The sequence below is a fragment of the Phyllobates terribilis genome, unplaced genomic scaffold (genome assembly GCF_046119375.1).
Source record: "Phyllobates terribilis strain yellow unplaced genomic scaffold, ASM4611937v1 Scaffold_4__5_contigs__length_816908805, whole genome shotgun sequence".
NCBI classification, from domain to species: Eukaryota; Metazoa; Chordata; class Amphibia; order Anura; family Dendrobatidae; genus Phyllobates; species Phyllobates terribilis.
Window position 1 is genome coordinate 283,679,797 of NW_027362764.1, and position 19,438 is coordinate 283,699,234.

At 37.1% G+C, this 19,438-nt stretch overlaps 1 protein-coding gene across 5 annotated transcripts in view; it reads left to right on the forward strand.

The window, feature by feature from the left end:
- PDE1C (phosphodiesterase 1C) overlaps positions 1 to 19,438 on the forward strand; it is a 1,470,255-nt gene that overhangs the window by 784,071 nt on the left and 666,746 nt on the right. The window contains exon 2 of one of the 5 annotated variants that reach the window (XM_073678291.1): positions 7,668 to 7,694. The exons of the other annotated variants lie outside the window; for them this stretch is intronic. Coding sequence (XP_073534392.1) covers positions 7,668 to 7,694 — 27 coding nt within the window. The remainder of the gene's footprint in view (positions 1 to 7,667; positions 7,695 to 19,438) is intronic. 5 annotated transcript variants of the gene reach the window in all.

Below are 19,438 nucleotides of genomic sequence, written 5' to 3' on the forward strand. Positions count from 1 at the left end.
AAATGATCAATCTACAAGAGTACAAGCAAATGAAGGGCTGTCTCAGGCATGAATGTTAATCATGGTTATTGCTTTCAGTACGTCTTCACTTATCAGAGTACATGAGCCGGATTACTGAAGAAAAGACTTCAATTTCTAAAGCAATGTTTCTTCGCTGACTGTTTTTAGGCATTTATCATCACTGTTTAAAAAAAAAAGAATGGAGGCAATTATGTTTTTATGCATGGTACCTAGCAATATCTTAACCCCTTAACAACTGTTGTAGAATATTTTTATTCTGGGAACTACGTATGGCACCACTGTGTATGATCCAGTCCTGGAGTCCATGCTGTGGCTAGCAGTCTTGGGCTACACTGCATCTTTCAGTGGCTAAATAGACTTAGTCTCCGATCATATGATCTTTTGATGATAACTCAATGAATCGTTTCCTAAACAAAGTTTTGTCCTCCCTTGTCTCCCTGCCTTTCCTCACACTTGTAACAGTTCACTGTATAAAGAAAAGATGCCGATTTGAATCTCCAGCTGCTGAGAAATAGTCTACCAAATCACAGAAAAACACTATGTAATCAATTCTACATGATAACACGTATTTGCACTAAGAAATAAGAGGTAAAAAAGTTTTAAAATATCCAAATTCAGGTGTAAAGAGGTACTAAAAAAGCTGTAGTCTTTGTCAAAGTGGGTGTGTTTGTAATTAGGAGAGCCCAAAGCATCCTTACTTCAGAAATGGCATATAGCATGTCGTGCTCCGGTGGCATAGAAACGAAACAATAACCACGGTAAAAGTAGACTTCAAAAATATATTTCAAGACATGTTTATTAGAAAAATACCTCTGTTTAAATGATTTATCCATGACTATTTTTTCTACTATGGGTCTAAAAGCTAGCAGGCAGGCCCGGAAGAGGAAGAGCAGCTTTGTTGACGTGGAGCAACTGCTTCGCCTGCAGGAGTAGTCAATGACTGCTCTGTGCCAAAGCTAGGTAGGACAGGCAGGTAATTAGCAACTACCTGCTTGTTAGTTTTTAGGCCCATAGTAAAATAATAAAGTCCTGGATGTACCCTTTAAAAACTATTGAAGTTTGAGTTCTTCCTTAATAGAGTAGTCTCCATTTAATAGATGTGGTGAATTCACATGTTATATCAAGTGCGGTTCTAGTTTGAAAATTGAATGGACTGTGTTGTTGGCTTATTAATGAGTGTGCCCTAATTCACAAAGCATAATCAGCTCACATGCTCCAGAGACAAATTCAGTACTAACCATTTATATACTGTGGACATATTCTACAGGGCTGTATGTAGCGTTTTCATTCTATATACACTAATCTGCATAACATATCCACCTGCCTTCTAATATATTGGCCCCCATCATATTGGTAATGCAAAAGACTCCTGATGGCATTTCACCTTGAGAAGTTAGCAGCAGATCCTTTAAGTCTTGTAGGTTTCCAGGTAGGGGCTCCATTGGATTAGATCTGTTTCAGCAGCACATACCACCGATGAGCGATTAGATTGCCATCTGTGCAATTTGGAGGTCATGTAAACACCTTTAACTCTGATGTGTTCCTCAAAAATTTTTACATTATGGCAGGCTGCCATTGCCAATAAGGAATACCATTGCAATGAAAAGATGCACTTCATCTGCAACAATATTTGTGGTAGGTGGTAGGAATAAAAGTAAAATCGACATGACATTAACATGAGCTTCATTGGCCTGAGCATCACATTGCCTCTGCCGGCCTTTTTCCCACTATGCATCCTGGTGCCATCTCTTTCATACTGTAGGTAAGCAAATCACATGCATCTGCTTAGTCACATGATATAAAAGATGAGTATGTTTCCTCAGACCTGCCTACCTTTTTATAGTTCAGTGGTCCAGTTCTGATACCTAAGTGCTTACTTTAGGCTCTTTGAGAAGTGAAAATGAGGTCAGCATGGGAGCTATGATCAGTCTTGAGCTATGCAAACCTGTGTATACAAGATGTGATATACCTTGTGTTCTGACATTTTTTTTTTATCATGGCCAACATTAACTTTTTCAGAAGTTTGTACATCAGTACCTTTTCTCACACTCTTCAATAAGGCATGGGTGCCCATGATCCTGTTGGTGGTTGACTAGTTGTTCTTCCTTGGATCACTTTTTGGTGGTTACTAACCATTGCATACCAAGAGCATCACACAAGACTTGATCTTTTGGAGATGCTCTGACTGGGTATATAGTCATTACCATTTGGCTCTTGTCAAAGTCACTTAGATTCTTATGGTTACCCAGAGTCGATTATTCACTTGCTGCTTTATATATCCCACCCCTTGACAGGTGCCATCAAAATAAAATAATCAACGTTATTCATTTCATCTATGGATATAATCCAATGGCTGATTTTTTTTTATATTAAAACATGACAACCACACAGAATAAGCAACTTTCTTACAAATCCTCCACATATATGGTAAAAATGCCAAAAGGTGTTTATCCTTGACCGATGAAGTATTATATTATGTGCATATTAAAATCTTCTTCAATTTCAGGTTCATACCAACCATGCACATAATAGCCTCGGTCAGGACTGCATACATACTGGCAGGCGACCAGTCCATGTATTATTTATCCTATATAATATATCAAGGCTGCATTATACAATATATGTACATTCTACCTTTTGTGTCTCCCCCATTTCCTCATAGACTGTAAGCTTGCGAGCAGGTCCCTCACTCGTTTCGATATGAGTTATGTTTATTCTGTATTGTTTGTATAAGTCCCCCCTAAAATTTGTAAAGTGCTGCGGAATATGTTGGCGCTATAAAAATAAAAATTATTATTATTATTATGTGCACATTGTAGTGGGTCTTATTTGGTTGTTATTGTTACACCTCTAGGGGCTCATAGTTATTGTGTTTTATGAGCATAGACCTACTATTGAAAGCACTATATGTAATTAATTATTATTGTTAAAGTGGATTATTTTTGGATTGTTTACATTAAACATTACTGGAGTATTTATACTTTTAAATTGAATCATTACTTTACATTTATTTTGGATATTTATAACATTTCTATATAAAGTGTCAGCTGTATGACATGACATGTGAATGATAGGTTTACTGTGATGTGGAGGCTGTAAGATCCCTAACCCCCCCCTTTTCTCATCTTCAATCCTTTGATTTGTATTTGCTATCACAATGATAGTAAAATTCTTTTTAGCATTTAATGAAGTCATCTGATTCGTGCTACCTGAACTACTGGCTCCAGGAATCAGATGCTAGGTGTTTTATTGCAGCCATGTATGTTTTACTCTGAAATACGGCACGCATATAGGGAGAGACCTGTTATTCTAAGGGTGCTGGGTGGGAAGAAGCTGCTGGGCATTGGCCTTGGACTATTCCTCTGAATGCCTACTCCACCTCCAGCTTTTCTAAGAAAAGCCTTAAGATAAACTAAGTACTCCCTTTTTGAATTCTATGGTTTTATATAGCAGGACATAATAAAAAAGCATCTATTCCTTAAACTGTCTTAAAAATAGGTAAATATAATCTCAGTTTAACAACAACACATGAAAAATTAAACCATCTCATTATTTATATAATAAAAATTAATCAAAGGTGTAGAAACAATATGTGAAAAATTAAGTACAAGCTTACTGCTTGCATAGGTATTTAGAGAGTAAGTAGCAGCGAGGTACTGCCATTGATTAATTGTTCATTAGCAATTGTAACCATCTCCATAGAAGCAGAAGTTTTTGCTTTTTGCTGGACTGGAGCATTCAGTCGTGTGTTCACGCAATGCCAAATAGAAAAAAACAGTTATTGCTGCTCATCAATCTGTGAAGGGGTATAGGACTATTTCCAAACAATTTGGAGTCCATCATTCTACAGTGAAGATAACTATTCACAAGTTTAAAACATTCAGTACTGTCTACAATATTCCCAGGAGTGGACATCAAGGCAAATTCAGCTCTAAGTACCTCAGCATGTTAAATGTTCAAGTTCATGTCCGTACAATTAGAAAGAGACTAAACAAGACTAGTTTGTTTGGAAGGGCTGCATGAACAAAGTCTTTTCTTTATGAAAAGAGCATAGCAGCGTGGCTAAAATTTGATAAGTTGTATCTAAATAAATCATAAGACATTTGAAACAATGTCCTTTGAACAGATGAGAAAAAAGTAGAGATGTTTAGCCACAATGGCCTTCGCCACATTTGCCAAAAATCAAACACAGTATTTGATCACAAATACCTCACACAAACTATCAAGCACAGTGGTGGAGGAGTGATGATTCGCCTTGTTTTGTTCCCACGTGCTCTGGGCACTTTGCAGTCATTGAGTCAGCCATGAACTCCTCTGTAAACCAAAGTATTCTAGAGTCAAATGTGAGGTCATCTATCCAAAAACTAAAGGTTGTTCAAAATTGGATCATGCAACAGGACAATGATCCCAAGCATAAGAGCAAATCTATATAAGAACAACGGAAAAGCTAAAAAATCAAGGTGTTGCAGTGCCCCAGTCAAAGTCTAGACCTGTGACGAGACCTGAAGAGAGCTGTGCCTACAAACCTCACTAAGCTTAGGCATTGTTGTATAAAAAAAAAAATTCTTCAGAGTACTTTGAGAAACTGACAAAGACATGTAGTAAATGACTTCAAGTTGTTGCTGTGAAAGGTGGTTCTACAAGCTATTGATTCATTGGATGTACTTAATTTTTACACATGCTGCTTCTGAATTTTGGCCTACTTTTGACACAGTGTAATGTGTTGTTGATTTACCAGATTTTTTTTAAATTAAGTTATAAAACCATAGAATTCAACGAACATGTACTTTTTCTCATGACTATACTCTGAAAAGTCAGCCAGAGACTATGCAATTTGAATGATTGTTTTGAGTAAGTTCCCCGGTGGCTTCTCCACCTACTCCACCTAGATTTACTGGTCTTTTCCTATCTGCGAGCACAAGGAGAGACTTGTCAGTCAAGAGGATCGGGGCAAAGAGAAGTTGCTGGAGACCTGCCTCAGACTAGTCAATTGGAAGGCATTGTACTGCTCGGCTGTTTAAAGTCTGTTTTTCTGAAAGCTGCAGAAGTGAGACATAGACAGTTGTAGTAATGCAGCCGCTGTCTCATTCATGCTGCTCTCTATTAATCAGATGACAGACTCACTTTAGAATTTCTTAAACATTTCATATCACATAGTGTGTCTGTTCAAAATGGAAAGAAAATCTGCTACAAGAGTTACCTTTTTTTCAACATATTGACCCAAAATTACAAACAATGTTTTTTTTTTACTTTTGCATTGGCCTGTTACTTTCCGCAGGACATGTATAATGAAATATAGTTCAGAGCAGCTGTGACTGTTTTCTTCCTACACTGTAACCGGAGGGTTAAAGAAGGCAAAATCATGCACAGAATTAGTAATTTGGTGTGAGCATCATCAGGCACCATGTAAAGAGTCCGCAGGTGTGGGGATAATGTCACTAATAGCACATTGGAATCCTGGGAATTCATCTGCCGAACAATTTCCCATGGTTAATTTACATCATTTGCTTCATTAAGATCCTAAACCAATTGAAGTAAATTTATGTGGATGTGAAGACTGCTTTTTCTTAACTCTCAATTTAGTGACGGTTTCAATTGTAGCTAGATTTAGTACTTCTGCCGTCATCCCTTAATGAATTCTATTTATGAAATTACATTTTAGAAAAAAAGTTCATATGATTTACACACACCCAAAAAAAAATCAACCTGAATGCCTTCTTTTTATGAGATGAACTCAGTATTACTTTTTTATGTATATTATATAAATGATTTTGTAATAAAATAGTGATGGAAATCTGGCATCTTCCTCGCCATCCCCCAGCCTGCAGTTCTCCTTTTCCTGCCTGCAGGATCTCTGTAAATTGCCGTTACGTTTTTCTAGATTTTTACAGAAATTCTGATTGTTTTTCTCCAAATGATGGCTCGTACTTTGTGCCTAGATGCTGTGTGTCTAACGAATCCCGACTGAAGGCATCCTAGTGAAATCAATCCTACTAATAGTCGTCTGGGCATTCCATAATTGATAAAAACACTTATGTATAAGGTACTAACCCCAAAAAATATATACATCATCATTGCACTGAAATATGAAAGTTGATGTAAAATTAAATAGACTTCACATGTTGAAAAATGGTCATATTTATAAAAGACCTTACTCCAACTTATATCATGGTTTGCGTTTATAAAGTGATAGATGCTTTTTCCAACTGACCCGGACACTGACAGATCTCGTTGACTTTAATGTCATGTAGGGGTTCTTGTATTGTACTGTACATGGCCAAAGAGTGCTACAAACCATACTATTCTCACTGTCAAAATACCAGAAAGCTTGATAGAAATCCCAAATGCAACTGCAAACAGAGCCTAAAATGTGTCCAGATTTTAAAAACTTCATCAGTGATATTGTTTTTAATTTCTACAATATGAAGGCTGAACAAAATGACTTAACATACTGTGTAAATTATGCCGCTTTCTCATTATCATATAATTTACATTTTGTGTGATATTTATATCATTGATGAATAGAACAATAAAAAATGAGAGAATGCGCAAAAAACAAAATGAGCATATACCTTGTAGTAAGTAACTAAGTAAATAGTAATAGTACATGCAAACAACATAGGGTACTTAGTTATCACAATTTTGATCAAAAAAGCGTAATGTTATTTACATGTACTATTACTATTTACTTATTACAGGGTATATGCTCATTTTGTTTTTTTTTCTTGGGTTTTACTCCAACAACAATAGGTGTGGAGTGTAGCTTTTGATACCAACATCCAAACCATACTTGCCAACTTTTAGGAACATTCATCTGTGAGGCTCTTGTGGCTGCACCCCTTTTACAGACTACACTCCCATCTATTCTTATTCCCCTTCATACCCATCTTTCAGTGTGTGTATCGACACCAGGAATCTATTTGGTGACACAGCATTTCGATGCTAAGCACAGGAAACCTTCCAGAATTGCTGTTTTCCAGGAGGTTTTGGCAACACCCAGGAGATAAAATCATTTCATGGTCATACAAGAAAAAACAAGTATTTTTTGCTGGTTATAGAGCTGATACAGGAAAAATAAGGAGGTCACCAAATAGTCTATGTAGTCAAGGTGTTATAAATTGATTTTCCGCCTTTACATTTGTATCAGTAGAATGCTACACCAATTAGAGTAGAGATTTGGGATATTTTTTTAGTTAATGAAAATACTTTTATTGGAGCCAATAAAATTCCCTTGGCTCATATAACAATGCACGTAGGTGCCAAAGTGCATTTATATGACCTAAAAGGTAAGGCAGACGAAAGGAGACAAAGCTTCTCTTTTTTTTTTTGTGCCTAATTTTTTTCTTAACAACACTTTATAATTTCGTCTCAACAAGTCCTTACTCCTCACTATAACTCTTTTATTTTATATCAAATGTGTTAATTGGTTTCCTCTCCTGCCAGAGCAGCACAACGTACTTATACCATTTGTAATTTATCATAATCTTTACTTATTCACAGTTTTGTAGCTGTAAATCCAGCTAATCTTGTAGCTGGTTGTTAATCACTACCCATCCTCCATTCTGAGACCAATCATGAGCGTGAGAGACAACATACATTATTAAGATATTCTTCCAGACTTCATGTAATGATTTTTTTTCTTCCAGGAGAAAATACAAGAAAACATCACAAAGGTAGGACCTGCTTTCCAAGATGTTCTGTTCAAATCTCAGCCATATCTTCTATTATTAATAGTAAATTCTTGTATTTCTAATGGAGTACACCCATTTTAACAATGCCTACTCCACTTTAAAAATTGCTTTCGTCGGTTGTTGGCAGAATTGTCTTAAAAATGATTAATGAACTCATAAATTTTGCATGGGTTTATTTCTCTCATAAAGGAACTGTGGACCCTATTTTCTAAAACACAATATACATGTAAGTCTACCATAGAAGAAGGCCACACCACTGAAAAGGTCCTCATCGTAGGAGAGGCCATGGACTGTTTGTTGTCTGCTTCCTGACACAGACATTTTGTGTTGCCTGGAAACACTTTGGCTAGATGATACATAAAATGTTATGGTAAAATAGAAAGTACATTATGAATAATACTTTTTTTGTTTGAGGTTTTTTTCTGGCATTTTTGTACACCTTGTTTTACAAAACACAGCATGCTCTACCTATGACATTTTTTATGTTTGTCCTGTATTCTCTAAATGCCAGAAAAAACTCTGTTATAAATAAAAAAACAACACAAAAATGCTTGAAAAACAACTTGAATTTTTTTTAATATGCTAAAAAAAGGTGTGCGAAGTAGGTGCCACAGTGAGCTAGAATTCAATCCAATCAGGTTACTTACTGAGGGATTTCATTGTATAAGTGGTAGAACAACATTTAGGTTTAATAGACTGTACACGACCAAATCAGTGATCTTAGTTGTTCAGATCCATAATTGTATAGCCTACTATAGCTTACTATTAGTGATGAGCGAGTATGTTCTGTTAACCCTTTCGCCGAGTATACTCGGGCGAGCTCCGAGTATTTACAGCTGCTCGGTGATATGTTTGAATCACTCCCATGTGCATGATTTGCGACTGTTTGACAGCTTTAGTACATGTGAGGAATGTCTATTTCTTACACATTCCTCACATGTATTAAAGCTGTCAAACAGTCACAAATCATGCACACGGGAGTGATTCAAACATATCACCGAGCACACTGAAGATACTCGGTGCTCGCCTGAGTATACTCGGTGAAAGGGTTAACAAAACATACTCACTCATCACTATTTACTATACCTACTTTAAGAAATCATGGCATCCTTTATCACATGCTTTAATCTATCCTAAAACCATTGGTGCTCAGGAAGAAAACAGTGCCACAGGGAAGCCTCATACAGTGACGATACTACAAGTGCCTACAAGTAGAGTTTGTGAGAATCGATTCGCATGACCATGGCAGTGGCCTGTGGCCACTAGATGGGAGCGGGAGAACTGCTTCTTCCCTAATGAATCTGCGGCTCTTCTCTTGATTAGCCATCTTAGCACAACATCATATATGCATCACTCTGCAATGATGTGATTGTGCCAGGCCGGCTAATCAAAAGAAGAGCTGCGGATGCCGTCTTGTAAGAGGTGGTTCTCCCGTTTCTGTTCCACGTCCACAGATCAGTGTTGTGGTCTATGGACTGGAACGTTTGAATTGATTTGTACCAACTCTACCTACAAGAAAATAATATAGAACTTTAGACATTTCATTTGACAATTGTAATCACCATACCAACAAATAATAATTAAAAATCTAGGGTTTATTAACATTTTTATTCTTCCATAAGTCATTCAACATATCTGTGGAATGTAAAATTAAAGAAATGTAATCAGATTTCTTTAGATTTATTCCAACTCACATTATTACAATATAATATGTTCAACATGCACATTGCAGTCTGAGAATATGGCTGCAGGGTGACAAGACTTATTGACGCACATTCACACTTTGCATTTTTCTGAATTTGATTCATAAATTTACAGGAATGAGTAAAATGTGTTTTATCTGCAATTATTTTTGGCAAAGATTTAGAGTGATTTCATTTTACATGATCATAATTGACAGATATATTTTTTTGTGATTGAACTGTATTGTGCAGATCTTTATGACCTAATATTTCATTTTATATATTTTCTGTAATTGAACTGTGTTGTACAGAACTTTATGGACTAATATTTCACTGTATGCATATAAGAAAGTCTTAATAGCTTCTTGGTTTAGGAATGGTGCTGTCATAACCTGTAATTATTAAATCAATTCACTGTCAGGGATGCAAATGTGGCAACTTCGAAACACGTCGAACAGAACAAATTTTGACTGCAAGCAAATTAATATTTATGTGTGAAATGTGATGTTTTACATTTCCAAAAAAAAAACATTTTATTGCTGCTGGGACTCACTCCTTATGACTTTAATGTTATCCAGTTCTGAATTGTTTATAGGGGATTAGCTGATTAGACTCTCAGCGATTATCGGTAATATATTAGTAATAATAATGGTAATAATCTTTATTTACGAAGTGTAGAGTAGTGTATTTTGTCAATCTTTACAAACTAGAGGCTACATTTACAGACAAAATCAGGCATTAAAAAGTAACAGACTGATTAAAAATTCCAACAAGAGGGGTGAGAGTCAGTGTACATGCTTGACTGCCACCCTATACATTCCATATGGGGCTGCACTCATCTTTTTCTTGTAGCCCTGTATAGAATAAATGGAGCGACGGTCTGGCATGCGTACTGCTGTTCCATTCTAATTTGGGTAAAAGTGCCCCATTAAGTCTTAAAAATTAACCTTTCTGTCAAATGAGTCCCAGCAATAGGTGGACAACCCCTTTAAAGATAATCACTGAGTATGAAGTGCAACATAGAGCAAGAAATAAACAAAAAAGGGCCCACCTCAGTCTACCAGACGAACCATGATACCTGGTTAGGGATGCCAGGACATGGATCGGTTGTAGCCTACTCAAACATTGTATAAATAAAGGAAGGAGAAAATGTGAGTATTGCGGCAGTAAAAACATAATTTTATTAAATACAAATTACATGATAAGACATATCACAAAATTTCATAAAAATCGGATGGGAGGTATAAGGTGCAGGGTGCCTCACAGACCAGGGACACAGCATAAACTATGGTTTCAGAGATGTGTGGCAGTGTTCATAAGTTAGTGAGGGTGTTGATAGTACAGCATCATTACCAGGAAAATTCCCTGTGGCTGGGAAGGCCCAAATGGACGAGGGTATGTGGAAGATTCCCTTCCCTGTTCTCCCACTCCCAGCGCTGCAACTCACCAAAATAAATCAAGATGTAGAGCCCTCTGATCCAAGGGCGATCCCTGGTGTGCAAGTGGTGGTAAAACAGACGCGCCTCGACGCGCGTTTCGTCTGTCTTCTTCAAGAGACGGACTGTCTTCTTCATAGAGCAAGAAATGTGAGGGAATAGTTGAATTATAGGGGTATTCCCATCTCCAAGATCCTATCCTCATATGTAGAAGGTGTAATAATAATTTTAGCAAATACCTCTAATTAGATATGCAGTATAGTTTTTCTGATTCGCTATGTCTCTTTCCTTATGTGCAGGCATTGCAGGACCTTAGGCATCCATGGTTACAACCATTGATATAGTGACAGTTAGCTAGTTGCTAGTTGTCATAACCATGGATACCTAAGGTCCTGCAATTCCTGCACATGAGAAAAGAGACATAGCAAATCAGAAAGACTACTAGATTTCTAATTGGAGGTATTTGCTAATATTATTATTATATCTACTACATATTGGGTTAGGATCTTGGAGATGGGAATACTCATTTAAGGAACCATGTTTTAAGGAATAATGTGGAGAGGAGTGTAAAGGGGGATCCAACTGTGGAATATGAAAGGCCTGAACGACATAGGAAAACTGTGCATGTCGGTAATTATTCTGACTGATTGGAGTAGCTCATTGTCAGTACATGAATAGAGTTGAAAGAAACCTTGGTGGAAGTGTAGCCAATTATAGCATTTTGGAGAGTATTGTGTGTGTGTGTTATAAGTTAAATTGAATTCTAATGTGAATGGGTGGCCACTGTGTTGACTAACACCGAGTAGAAGCGTTGGCTTAACCATTGGACAAAAAGTTGAGTCTGGCTGCTGAATGTTGGATACATTTGGGAAGGAGGTAAGAGTTTAATGAGAGAAAGATATTAATAATAATAACTTTACAAATCAGAGAGAACATGTACGAACTACATTTCACAGTGATACATTAGTCAACAATTCATACAATAGGAGTGAGGCCCTGCTCGGAAATTTACAGTCTATTCGATTATTGATGGAATATAGTAATAATTTTTATGTGCATTTTCACTGTGTTTTTGTGTTTTTTTCCCATTCATTTGAATGGGTGAAAATTGCTGAAAGAATTGATCTACTGCATATTTAAAAAAACACATTGACGGTTAAAATCTGCGAAGAGAAAAAGAGCAGCATGTGCATGAGATTTCAGAAATCTTATTCATTTTGCTGGTACTGTAAGCTACAGCGATTTTTACTTTTGAAAAATGTGCATAAAAAATGGAAAGAATGCAACGTGTGAAAAAGCTCTTACCCAGTATGCAGAGTTTGGCTCAGTCAGTGTATTATAGAGCTGGAGAAAAGGCCTCGGCCCCACTATCAGTATTTGGTCAGTATTCGGTCAGTATTTTTTCTCAGGAGTGGGAGCCAAAACCAGGTGAGGAACAATCAGAGAAAAGGTATAAAAGAAACAAGTCACCAATTCTCCATTTATCACCCACTCCTGGTTTTGGTTCCCACTCCTGAGAAATTCTGACCGAATACTGACCAAATACTGATAGTGGGGCTGTGGCATAAGGCAAGTAATCTGAAGTTTGGGCCTTGTAACCTGTAGTCATGCACTATACAGCGGTGAAGAGGATAGCCAGATTTTGTAATTTATCAGTAATTGGACCTTTTGATGCTTCAATAAAACACTGTGACAGCACTGGGGGTGGGAAAAAAGGATTTCACTTATGTTGCAGTTACAGGAGTGAGAGCATCTGTCCAGTAAAGAGCGTGACTGCTGCATCTAGCACAACCACATATCCAGGACATTTTTGACACCCTGTGAGGAACAGAGAAGCTTCAATAAGGCAGCCATTAACAGACTGAGTGAGTACTGTGGACAAAAGAACAGCATTCAATATGGAAGATGGAAACTTAGGCAATGTTGAAGGGGAGAAACCCTTGACAGTAATTTGACCGGATTAAAATATTTTGCAAAGTTGTGTGACTTTTGGGCTGTAACAGAAGAAATAATCAGAAACCAGGAGAAAATCAACCCTCTGCACCCCAGAATGAGACAGCTGAGAGCCAAGAACTAGTTAACGGTTTGAGGTATAGGCTTTGCATATTAAACACTAAAAATCAGCATCAGTTTGTCTAGGCAAAGTTCAAATTTTACCATTGATTCTGTAAGTTAAAAAAACAACAAAGGAAGCTTTACTCACCTCTCAGCACTTACTGCTATCCAGTGCAGATTGCATTAACACAAGCAGGAAGTTGTCACCATTCAAAGTGGCAGGAGGACCACAGGGACCTATGGTTGGCTGCCCCGGTTAGGTGACTTCTGCAGTGCATCATTGGAATTGGTGTTTTTTTTCAGAGTTACTGTAAAACTCTTCACACCACAATGTGGGCAAGACTGGTGTAACTTCTTTTTGGATGTAAATTCAGGACAACATTGCTAGACATTGTTGTTCCAGGCTCTATTCGTCTTGGACATTTTAATGAAATTGATGAAAAAAGGAAGATTTACGGTGAACAGAATGGTGAACAGACACCATTGTCAGAATAATGTCCTGACACAGGGAGATAAAATATTGCTTTAAAAGGACCAGTAACAAACTGTCTTCTTCCTTTGAACCTTAAACCTGTGTACCAAAGGAAAAAAGATGTACTCAAGTGATTTTGTAAGTTTCTGACAGAAGCACAATACTGTGGGATTCTTCTCTTGTCAAGAAATTTGTGGAGCCAGAAAGCCAAGTTATGGAAGGCTGCAGAAAAGACATATCAGGTTTAAAGATTTCTGGGACATCTGTCACACATCTACAACTGTCCATGCCATATGTACTAACAGATATTCGCACAACTAAGCCTGCATATCTAAAAAAGAGGTTCTCAATGCACCGGGTACATTCCTCAATAGATTTTTTTACTGATTACAGGATATAAAACCTAAAAATCACTAGGTTTTGGCCACAAATGGCCTTTTTCAAGCTTCAGCCATAGACTTTTTCAAGCCACAGAATAAGAAAAAAGACATACTGACTTATGACGATAGTGTACATCTAATTTGGTTAAGGGGTTGAGAAAGAGAGTGAGACAGCAACATTTCAGATTACAGGTTAGCCTTAGAAAAGCCCATTGCATGAACGCCATAACAAAGCGTCACTTGTCTTTTGTATAAAACTTTTAAATGCAAAGTAATCGGGGTCTCTTGCCTTCAGTGGACTCCCTGGATGTAGCATTCATGAATTCATAGACACGGGTCTATATCACCATGACATGCAAACATTAGACTTTGCAAACAAGATTGGAAAGCAGAGTCATATACAAAAGCTGGTGAAATCAACCGGTAACGTAGTATAGGCTGCCCCTGGAGTTACCGTAATGTAAGTGTCTTGTGCGCAAAGCAGTAAAATTCATTAATGTAAGAAAGTTGTAAGGGAAATGTCATAGGTAACATAACACACTTTCACAGAAGCCTAGCTATATAATCATATACAACGGCTACTAATGTTTAGCCATGTCTGACAAAGATTCAGCAAGTGGATAGGTATATAGAACTAGAAGTGTGTTCAAATTACACGTATGCACATAGTCTCCTCAAAGAAGAGGATAGAAAGTTTAGTGCCACCTATTGGAGGTGGCAATCCAGAAAGTCAATATGGACCCTTTAATCCCTTAAGAACCAGTCGATATTGCCATAACATTTTTTAATTTTTTCTTCGATATTGCTATATGGGGGCTTGTTTTTGGCAGGATGAGTTGTAGTTTAGAATGACCCCGTTCTTTTTACCATAGCTTGTACCGAAAATTCCAAATGGGTGAAATTGTGAGAAAAAACTATTTACTCCATTTGTTTTTTGTTTTTGTTTTTATGGAGTTCATCTCAGGTAAAAATGACCTGGCAACATACAGTAATTCTTCATGTCAGCACGATTACCATGGTACCAAACTTGTATTTTTTTTATATTCTAATAGTGAAACAAATTCTGAAATTTGGAACCTAAAAATGTTGATTGTGTCGCCATATTCTGAGATCTGTAACTTTTTTATTTTTTGCATTTTTTTAGGAACTATAATGACTAAAAAAACCCGAGACGGTTATTTTTTTAAATTTTTTTTGTTTTGTTTTCAGTAGTGATTGTATGTTTTAAATAATTTTATAGTTTGATTGGCTGGACTTTTATGGACTCGGCGATATCCATTTTGCTCATTATTATTATTATCATTATTATTATTTTCTTATTGCAAAACTGGGAAAAAGAAGGTTATTTAAACTTTCATTATTTTTTCTTAAATATTTTTAAAACTTAAGTCACAATAGGGGACTTTAACCTGAGATTGATCAATTGCTTATACTACATACCACAGTGTGGTAGTATAAGTCGCGGTCTCCTTGTAAGCTCAGCCTATTGACCTAGGGGATGCCGGTGAGCACTCGCACTTGCAATCACGCTATTTAGATCCAGCTGTCAATGATTGACAGTGACATTTAAATAGTTAAACAGCCGCGATCTCAGCTATCACTGAATCACCGCTGTTATGGACAGATACTGGTTATGTATTACAACAGGTATCTGCCCTGAAAGGAGTGGGCACAAGCTTTGCACTAGTGAGGGGCAAACACCCAATACAGGTGTCTGCAAATTGTTTTTTCTGGTTTGGCTTTTTAACCTAAGTCATGTGGCAAAGTTAATATTGACTTTTAGGATTGCTACCCCCAATTTGTGGCACTAAAGGTCCTGTCCTTATCGTCTATAAGACTATTTGGATTTTTAAATTCCTAGTGGAGCATTGCATGGTCTACAAGTCCCCTTACCTCAACTTGGAACTCTCTGCAAGGGGAAACTTTAAACTTCAGGTTACACAGCACTCCACTCCAATACTATTAAATTTGCTTTACCACTTAGCGGTCAATTTACTAAGACTGTTTTTTTAGTAGTTAGCTGAAGTAAGATGTGCCAAATTCATTAAGAAATGTATGCCTCTTTATAAATTACCCCTACCCCTGCATTGCAATCTGAACTCTACGCCATCTATCAGTAAATTTATGTTATAATATACACCACCACTGACCACTTGCCCCTTTCAAGAAACCAGCCTCCTACTACTAAAAGTGGCGGGGCTGATGCAAAAGGACAAAGTGGCACAATTTTTTTTTAGAAATGTGGTTTAGCAACTTTTTAATGTGTTATTCTTGGGTTTTATCATTAACTGATAGATTCTTATATTTTAGATTTTATGATTTCCTTAGTATGTATGATTATGTTATCAATATTGTGAAATGTAAGCCATCAATAAACTATGCATTCACAGTTGTGCTGGTTGTTCCTGGAAACAATTGATAGGCTTATTAACAGCCACACCACTCTGCTGATATCCCAAAATGTATGTATTGTGTTTCCCACATCCTATTATTACATATACAGTTGTGCTCAAAAGTTTACATACCCCGGCAGAATTTTTGCCTTCTTGGCCTTGTTTCAGAGAATATGAATGATAACAAAAAAATGTTTTCTCAACTCATGGTTATTGGTTGAGTTAAACCATTTATAGTCAAACTACTGTGTTTTCTCTTTTTAAATCTTAATGGCAACAAAAAAAATCCAAATGACCCTGATCAAAAGTTCGCATACCCCAGTTCTTAATACCATGTATTGTCCACTTTGACATCAATCACAGCTTGAAGTCTTTTGTGGTAGTTGTGGATGAGGTTCTTTATTTTCTCAGATGGTAAAGCTGCCCATTCTTCTTGGCAAAAAGCCTCCAGTTCCTGTAAATTCCTGAGCTGTCTAGCATGAACTGCGCGCTTGCGATCTCCCCAGAGTGGCTCAATGATATTGAGGTCAGGAGACCAAGATGGCCACTCCAAAACCTTCACTTTGTTCTGCTGTAGACAATGACAAGTCATCTTTGCCTTGTGTTTTGGATCATTGTCATTTTGGAAGGTACAAGTACGTCCCATGCGCAGCTTCCGGGCTGATAAGTGCAAATTTGCCTCCAGTATTTGCTGATAATGTGCTGCATTCATCTTTCCTTCAACTTTTACCAAGTTTCCTGTGCCTTTGTAGCTCACACATCCCCAAAACATCAGCGATCCACCTCCGTGCTTTAGAGTAGGAATGGTGTTCCTTTCATCATAGGCCTTGTTGACCTCTCTCCAAATGTAACGTTTATGGTTGTGGCCAAAAAGTTCAATTTTGGTCTCATCACTCCAAATTACCTTGTTCCAGAAGTTTTGAGGCTTGTCTCTGTGCTGTTTGGCATATTGTAGGCAAGATACTTTGTGGCATTTGAGCAGTAATTGCTTTCTTCTGGCGACTCGACCATGCAGCTCATTTTCTTCAAGTGCCTCCTTATTGTGCATCTTGAAACAGCCACACCGCTATTTTTCAGAGAGTCCTGAATTTCAGCTGATGTTATTTGTGGGTTTTTCTTTGCATCCCAAACAATTTTCCTGGCAGTTGTGGCCGAAATCTTTGTTGATCTACCTGACCGTGGTTTAGTTTTTACAGAGCCCTTGGCATTATCAATTCCTTGGATATCTTTTTGTATCCCTTTCCTGTTTTCCCGTAGATCCGTTGACAATTCTTTTGCTTTCTCCATGACTCACAATCAAGAAACGTCAGTGGCTGGATGAAAGATGCTAGAGTTTGTTTGGATCCCAGAAACTCACTCAGCTTTTATGCACACACACTGATTACAAGCAAACAGGTCACAGGTGAGGATGTTACCTTTAGTAGCCATTCAAACCCATTTGTGTCAAATTCTGTGCTTGTTAGCAGGCCAAAATCACCAGGGTATGTTAACTTTTGATCAAGGTCATTTGTATGTTTTTGGTTGTCATTAAGATTTAAAATGAGAAAACACAGTAGTTTGACAATAAATGGTTTCACACAACTAATAACCATGAGCGGAGAAAAAGTTTTTTTGTCATCATTCATATTCTCTGAAACAAGGCCAAGAAAGCAAAAATTCTGCCGCCGTATGTAAACTTTTGAGCACAACTGTATATATATTAGTGCCCAGTGGAAAGACTATATTTCCTTGGATGCAAATCATTATGGCTAGCTTTTCTAACTCATCATAAACTTTGTTTTCTAAAAACATCCTTTTCACAAAGTTATTTTATTCACAATCTGCTTAAAAATTGAAATATTAATAGCTATGTAGTTCAGATTAACCCCTTCCTGCCAAAACCATTTTGAATTTTATGCTGAATTAGTTTTCTTTTTACCTTATTATTTTTGCTTTCCATAAGTTTTTTCTTTCTTAAGCGACATAGCCCTATAACAGCTTGTTTTTTCTGGATGAGTTGCAGTTGTCAGTGGAATTGTTTTGGGCTACATATAACTTATTAACAAGCTTTTTTTAACTGTTTATGGCAAGAAATAAAAAAAAACACAAATTCTTCCACAGTTTTTTTTTTGGGGGGCTTTATATTCTATGCTATTTATAATCAGAGAGCTACACAAAGTAATGACTTTAATCAGTGGATCTATACAATAATGTTGATCCCAAATTTATATAGTTTTATTCGTGTTTTATCACTTTTTATACAGTTAATACTACACTCTTTGAAAACATTTATTTAGCAATTTTCAACAAAGAAGCATGAGGGCTTATTTTATTTTAAGTGTAATAATCTTTACTATTTATTGAAAATGCAAATTGCCTCTTCAGAGAAGAAGAGGACTAGAACTTTAGTGTCACCTATTGGAAGTTGCAATCCTAAAAGTTAATATCGACCCTTTAACCGGCTTTGCCACATGACTTAGGATAAAAGGCAAGCCAGAATCTCAGTTTGAAGACTTGGTGTTTTAGGGTGCCACTACTCATCATTACAAAGTGTGAGGGCTGGTTTGGCTAGGTGAGAGACATCTTACCAGGATCCAAGGGTTAACGTTTCTCCTTATGGAGAGTGACATGCCAAACCTGGCATGCCAATGTGAGGAAATTTTTAAGCTTTGCAATGCTTCTCTTGGAAATTAAATATGCAAATTGTCTCTTCGGCGAGGAAGAGGACAAGAACTCTAGTGCCACCTTTTGGAAGTAGTAATCCTAAAAGTCAATATCGAGGCTTTAAAGAGCCTTGCCACATGACTTAGGATAAAAGCCAAACCAGAATCTCAATTTGCAGACATTGTCTTTTAGGGTGTCGTCCCTCATAAGTGCAAAGTGTGATATCTGGTTTAGCTAGGTGAGAGGCTTCTGACCGGGATCCAAGGAGTAACTATTCATTGGTAACAGCTTGATCCCTTTTTGATCCCTTTTTTATTACACTCTCTGGACGCCTGAATGCTAAACTGACAAGTCGTCTATAAGAACTGCCCTCCGAACAGATTTAGTAGGCTTGTATATGTGGCAGAGATCATTTTGTAATTCATGATTACCTTTAACCCTGGGTCAGGTGCATCTCTGGCACTCCCGAGTTCAGCATCAGTGCGCCTGACAGGCACAAGTTAGAAAACCGCCTATAGTATCTAATTATCAGTGACCTTCATAGGGATGTATTAAAAAAGAGTACACAAAATCAGATGTAAAAAACACATTTAATAACCATAAAAGTAAAAAAACAAAAACTGCTCAAATTTCACATTTACCGCCAAATAACCTTCAGTTTTCAT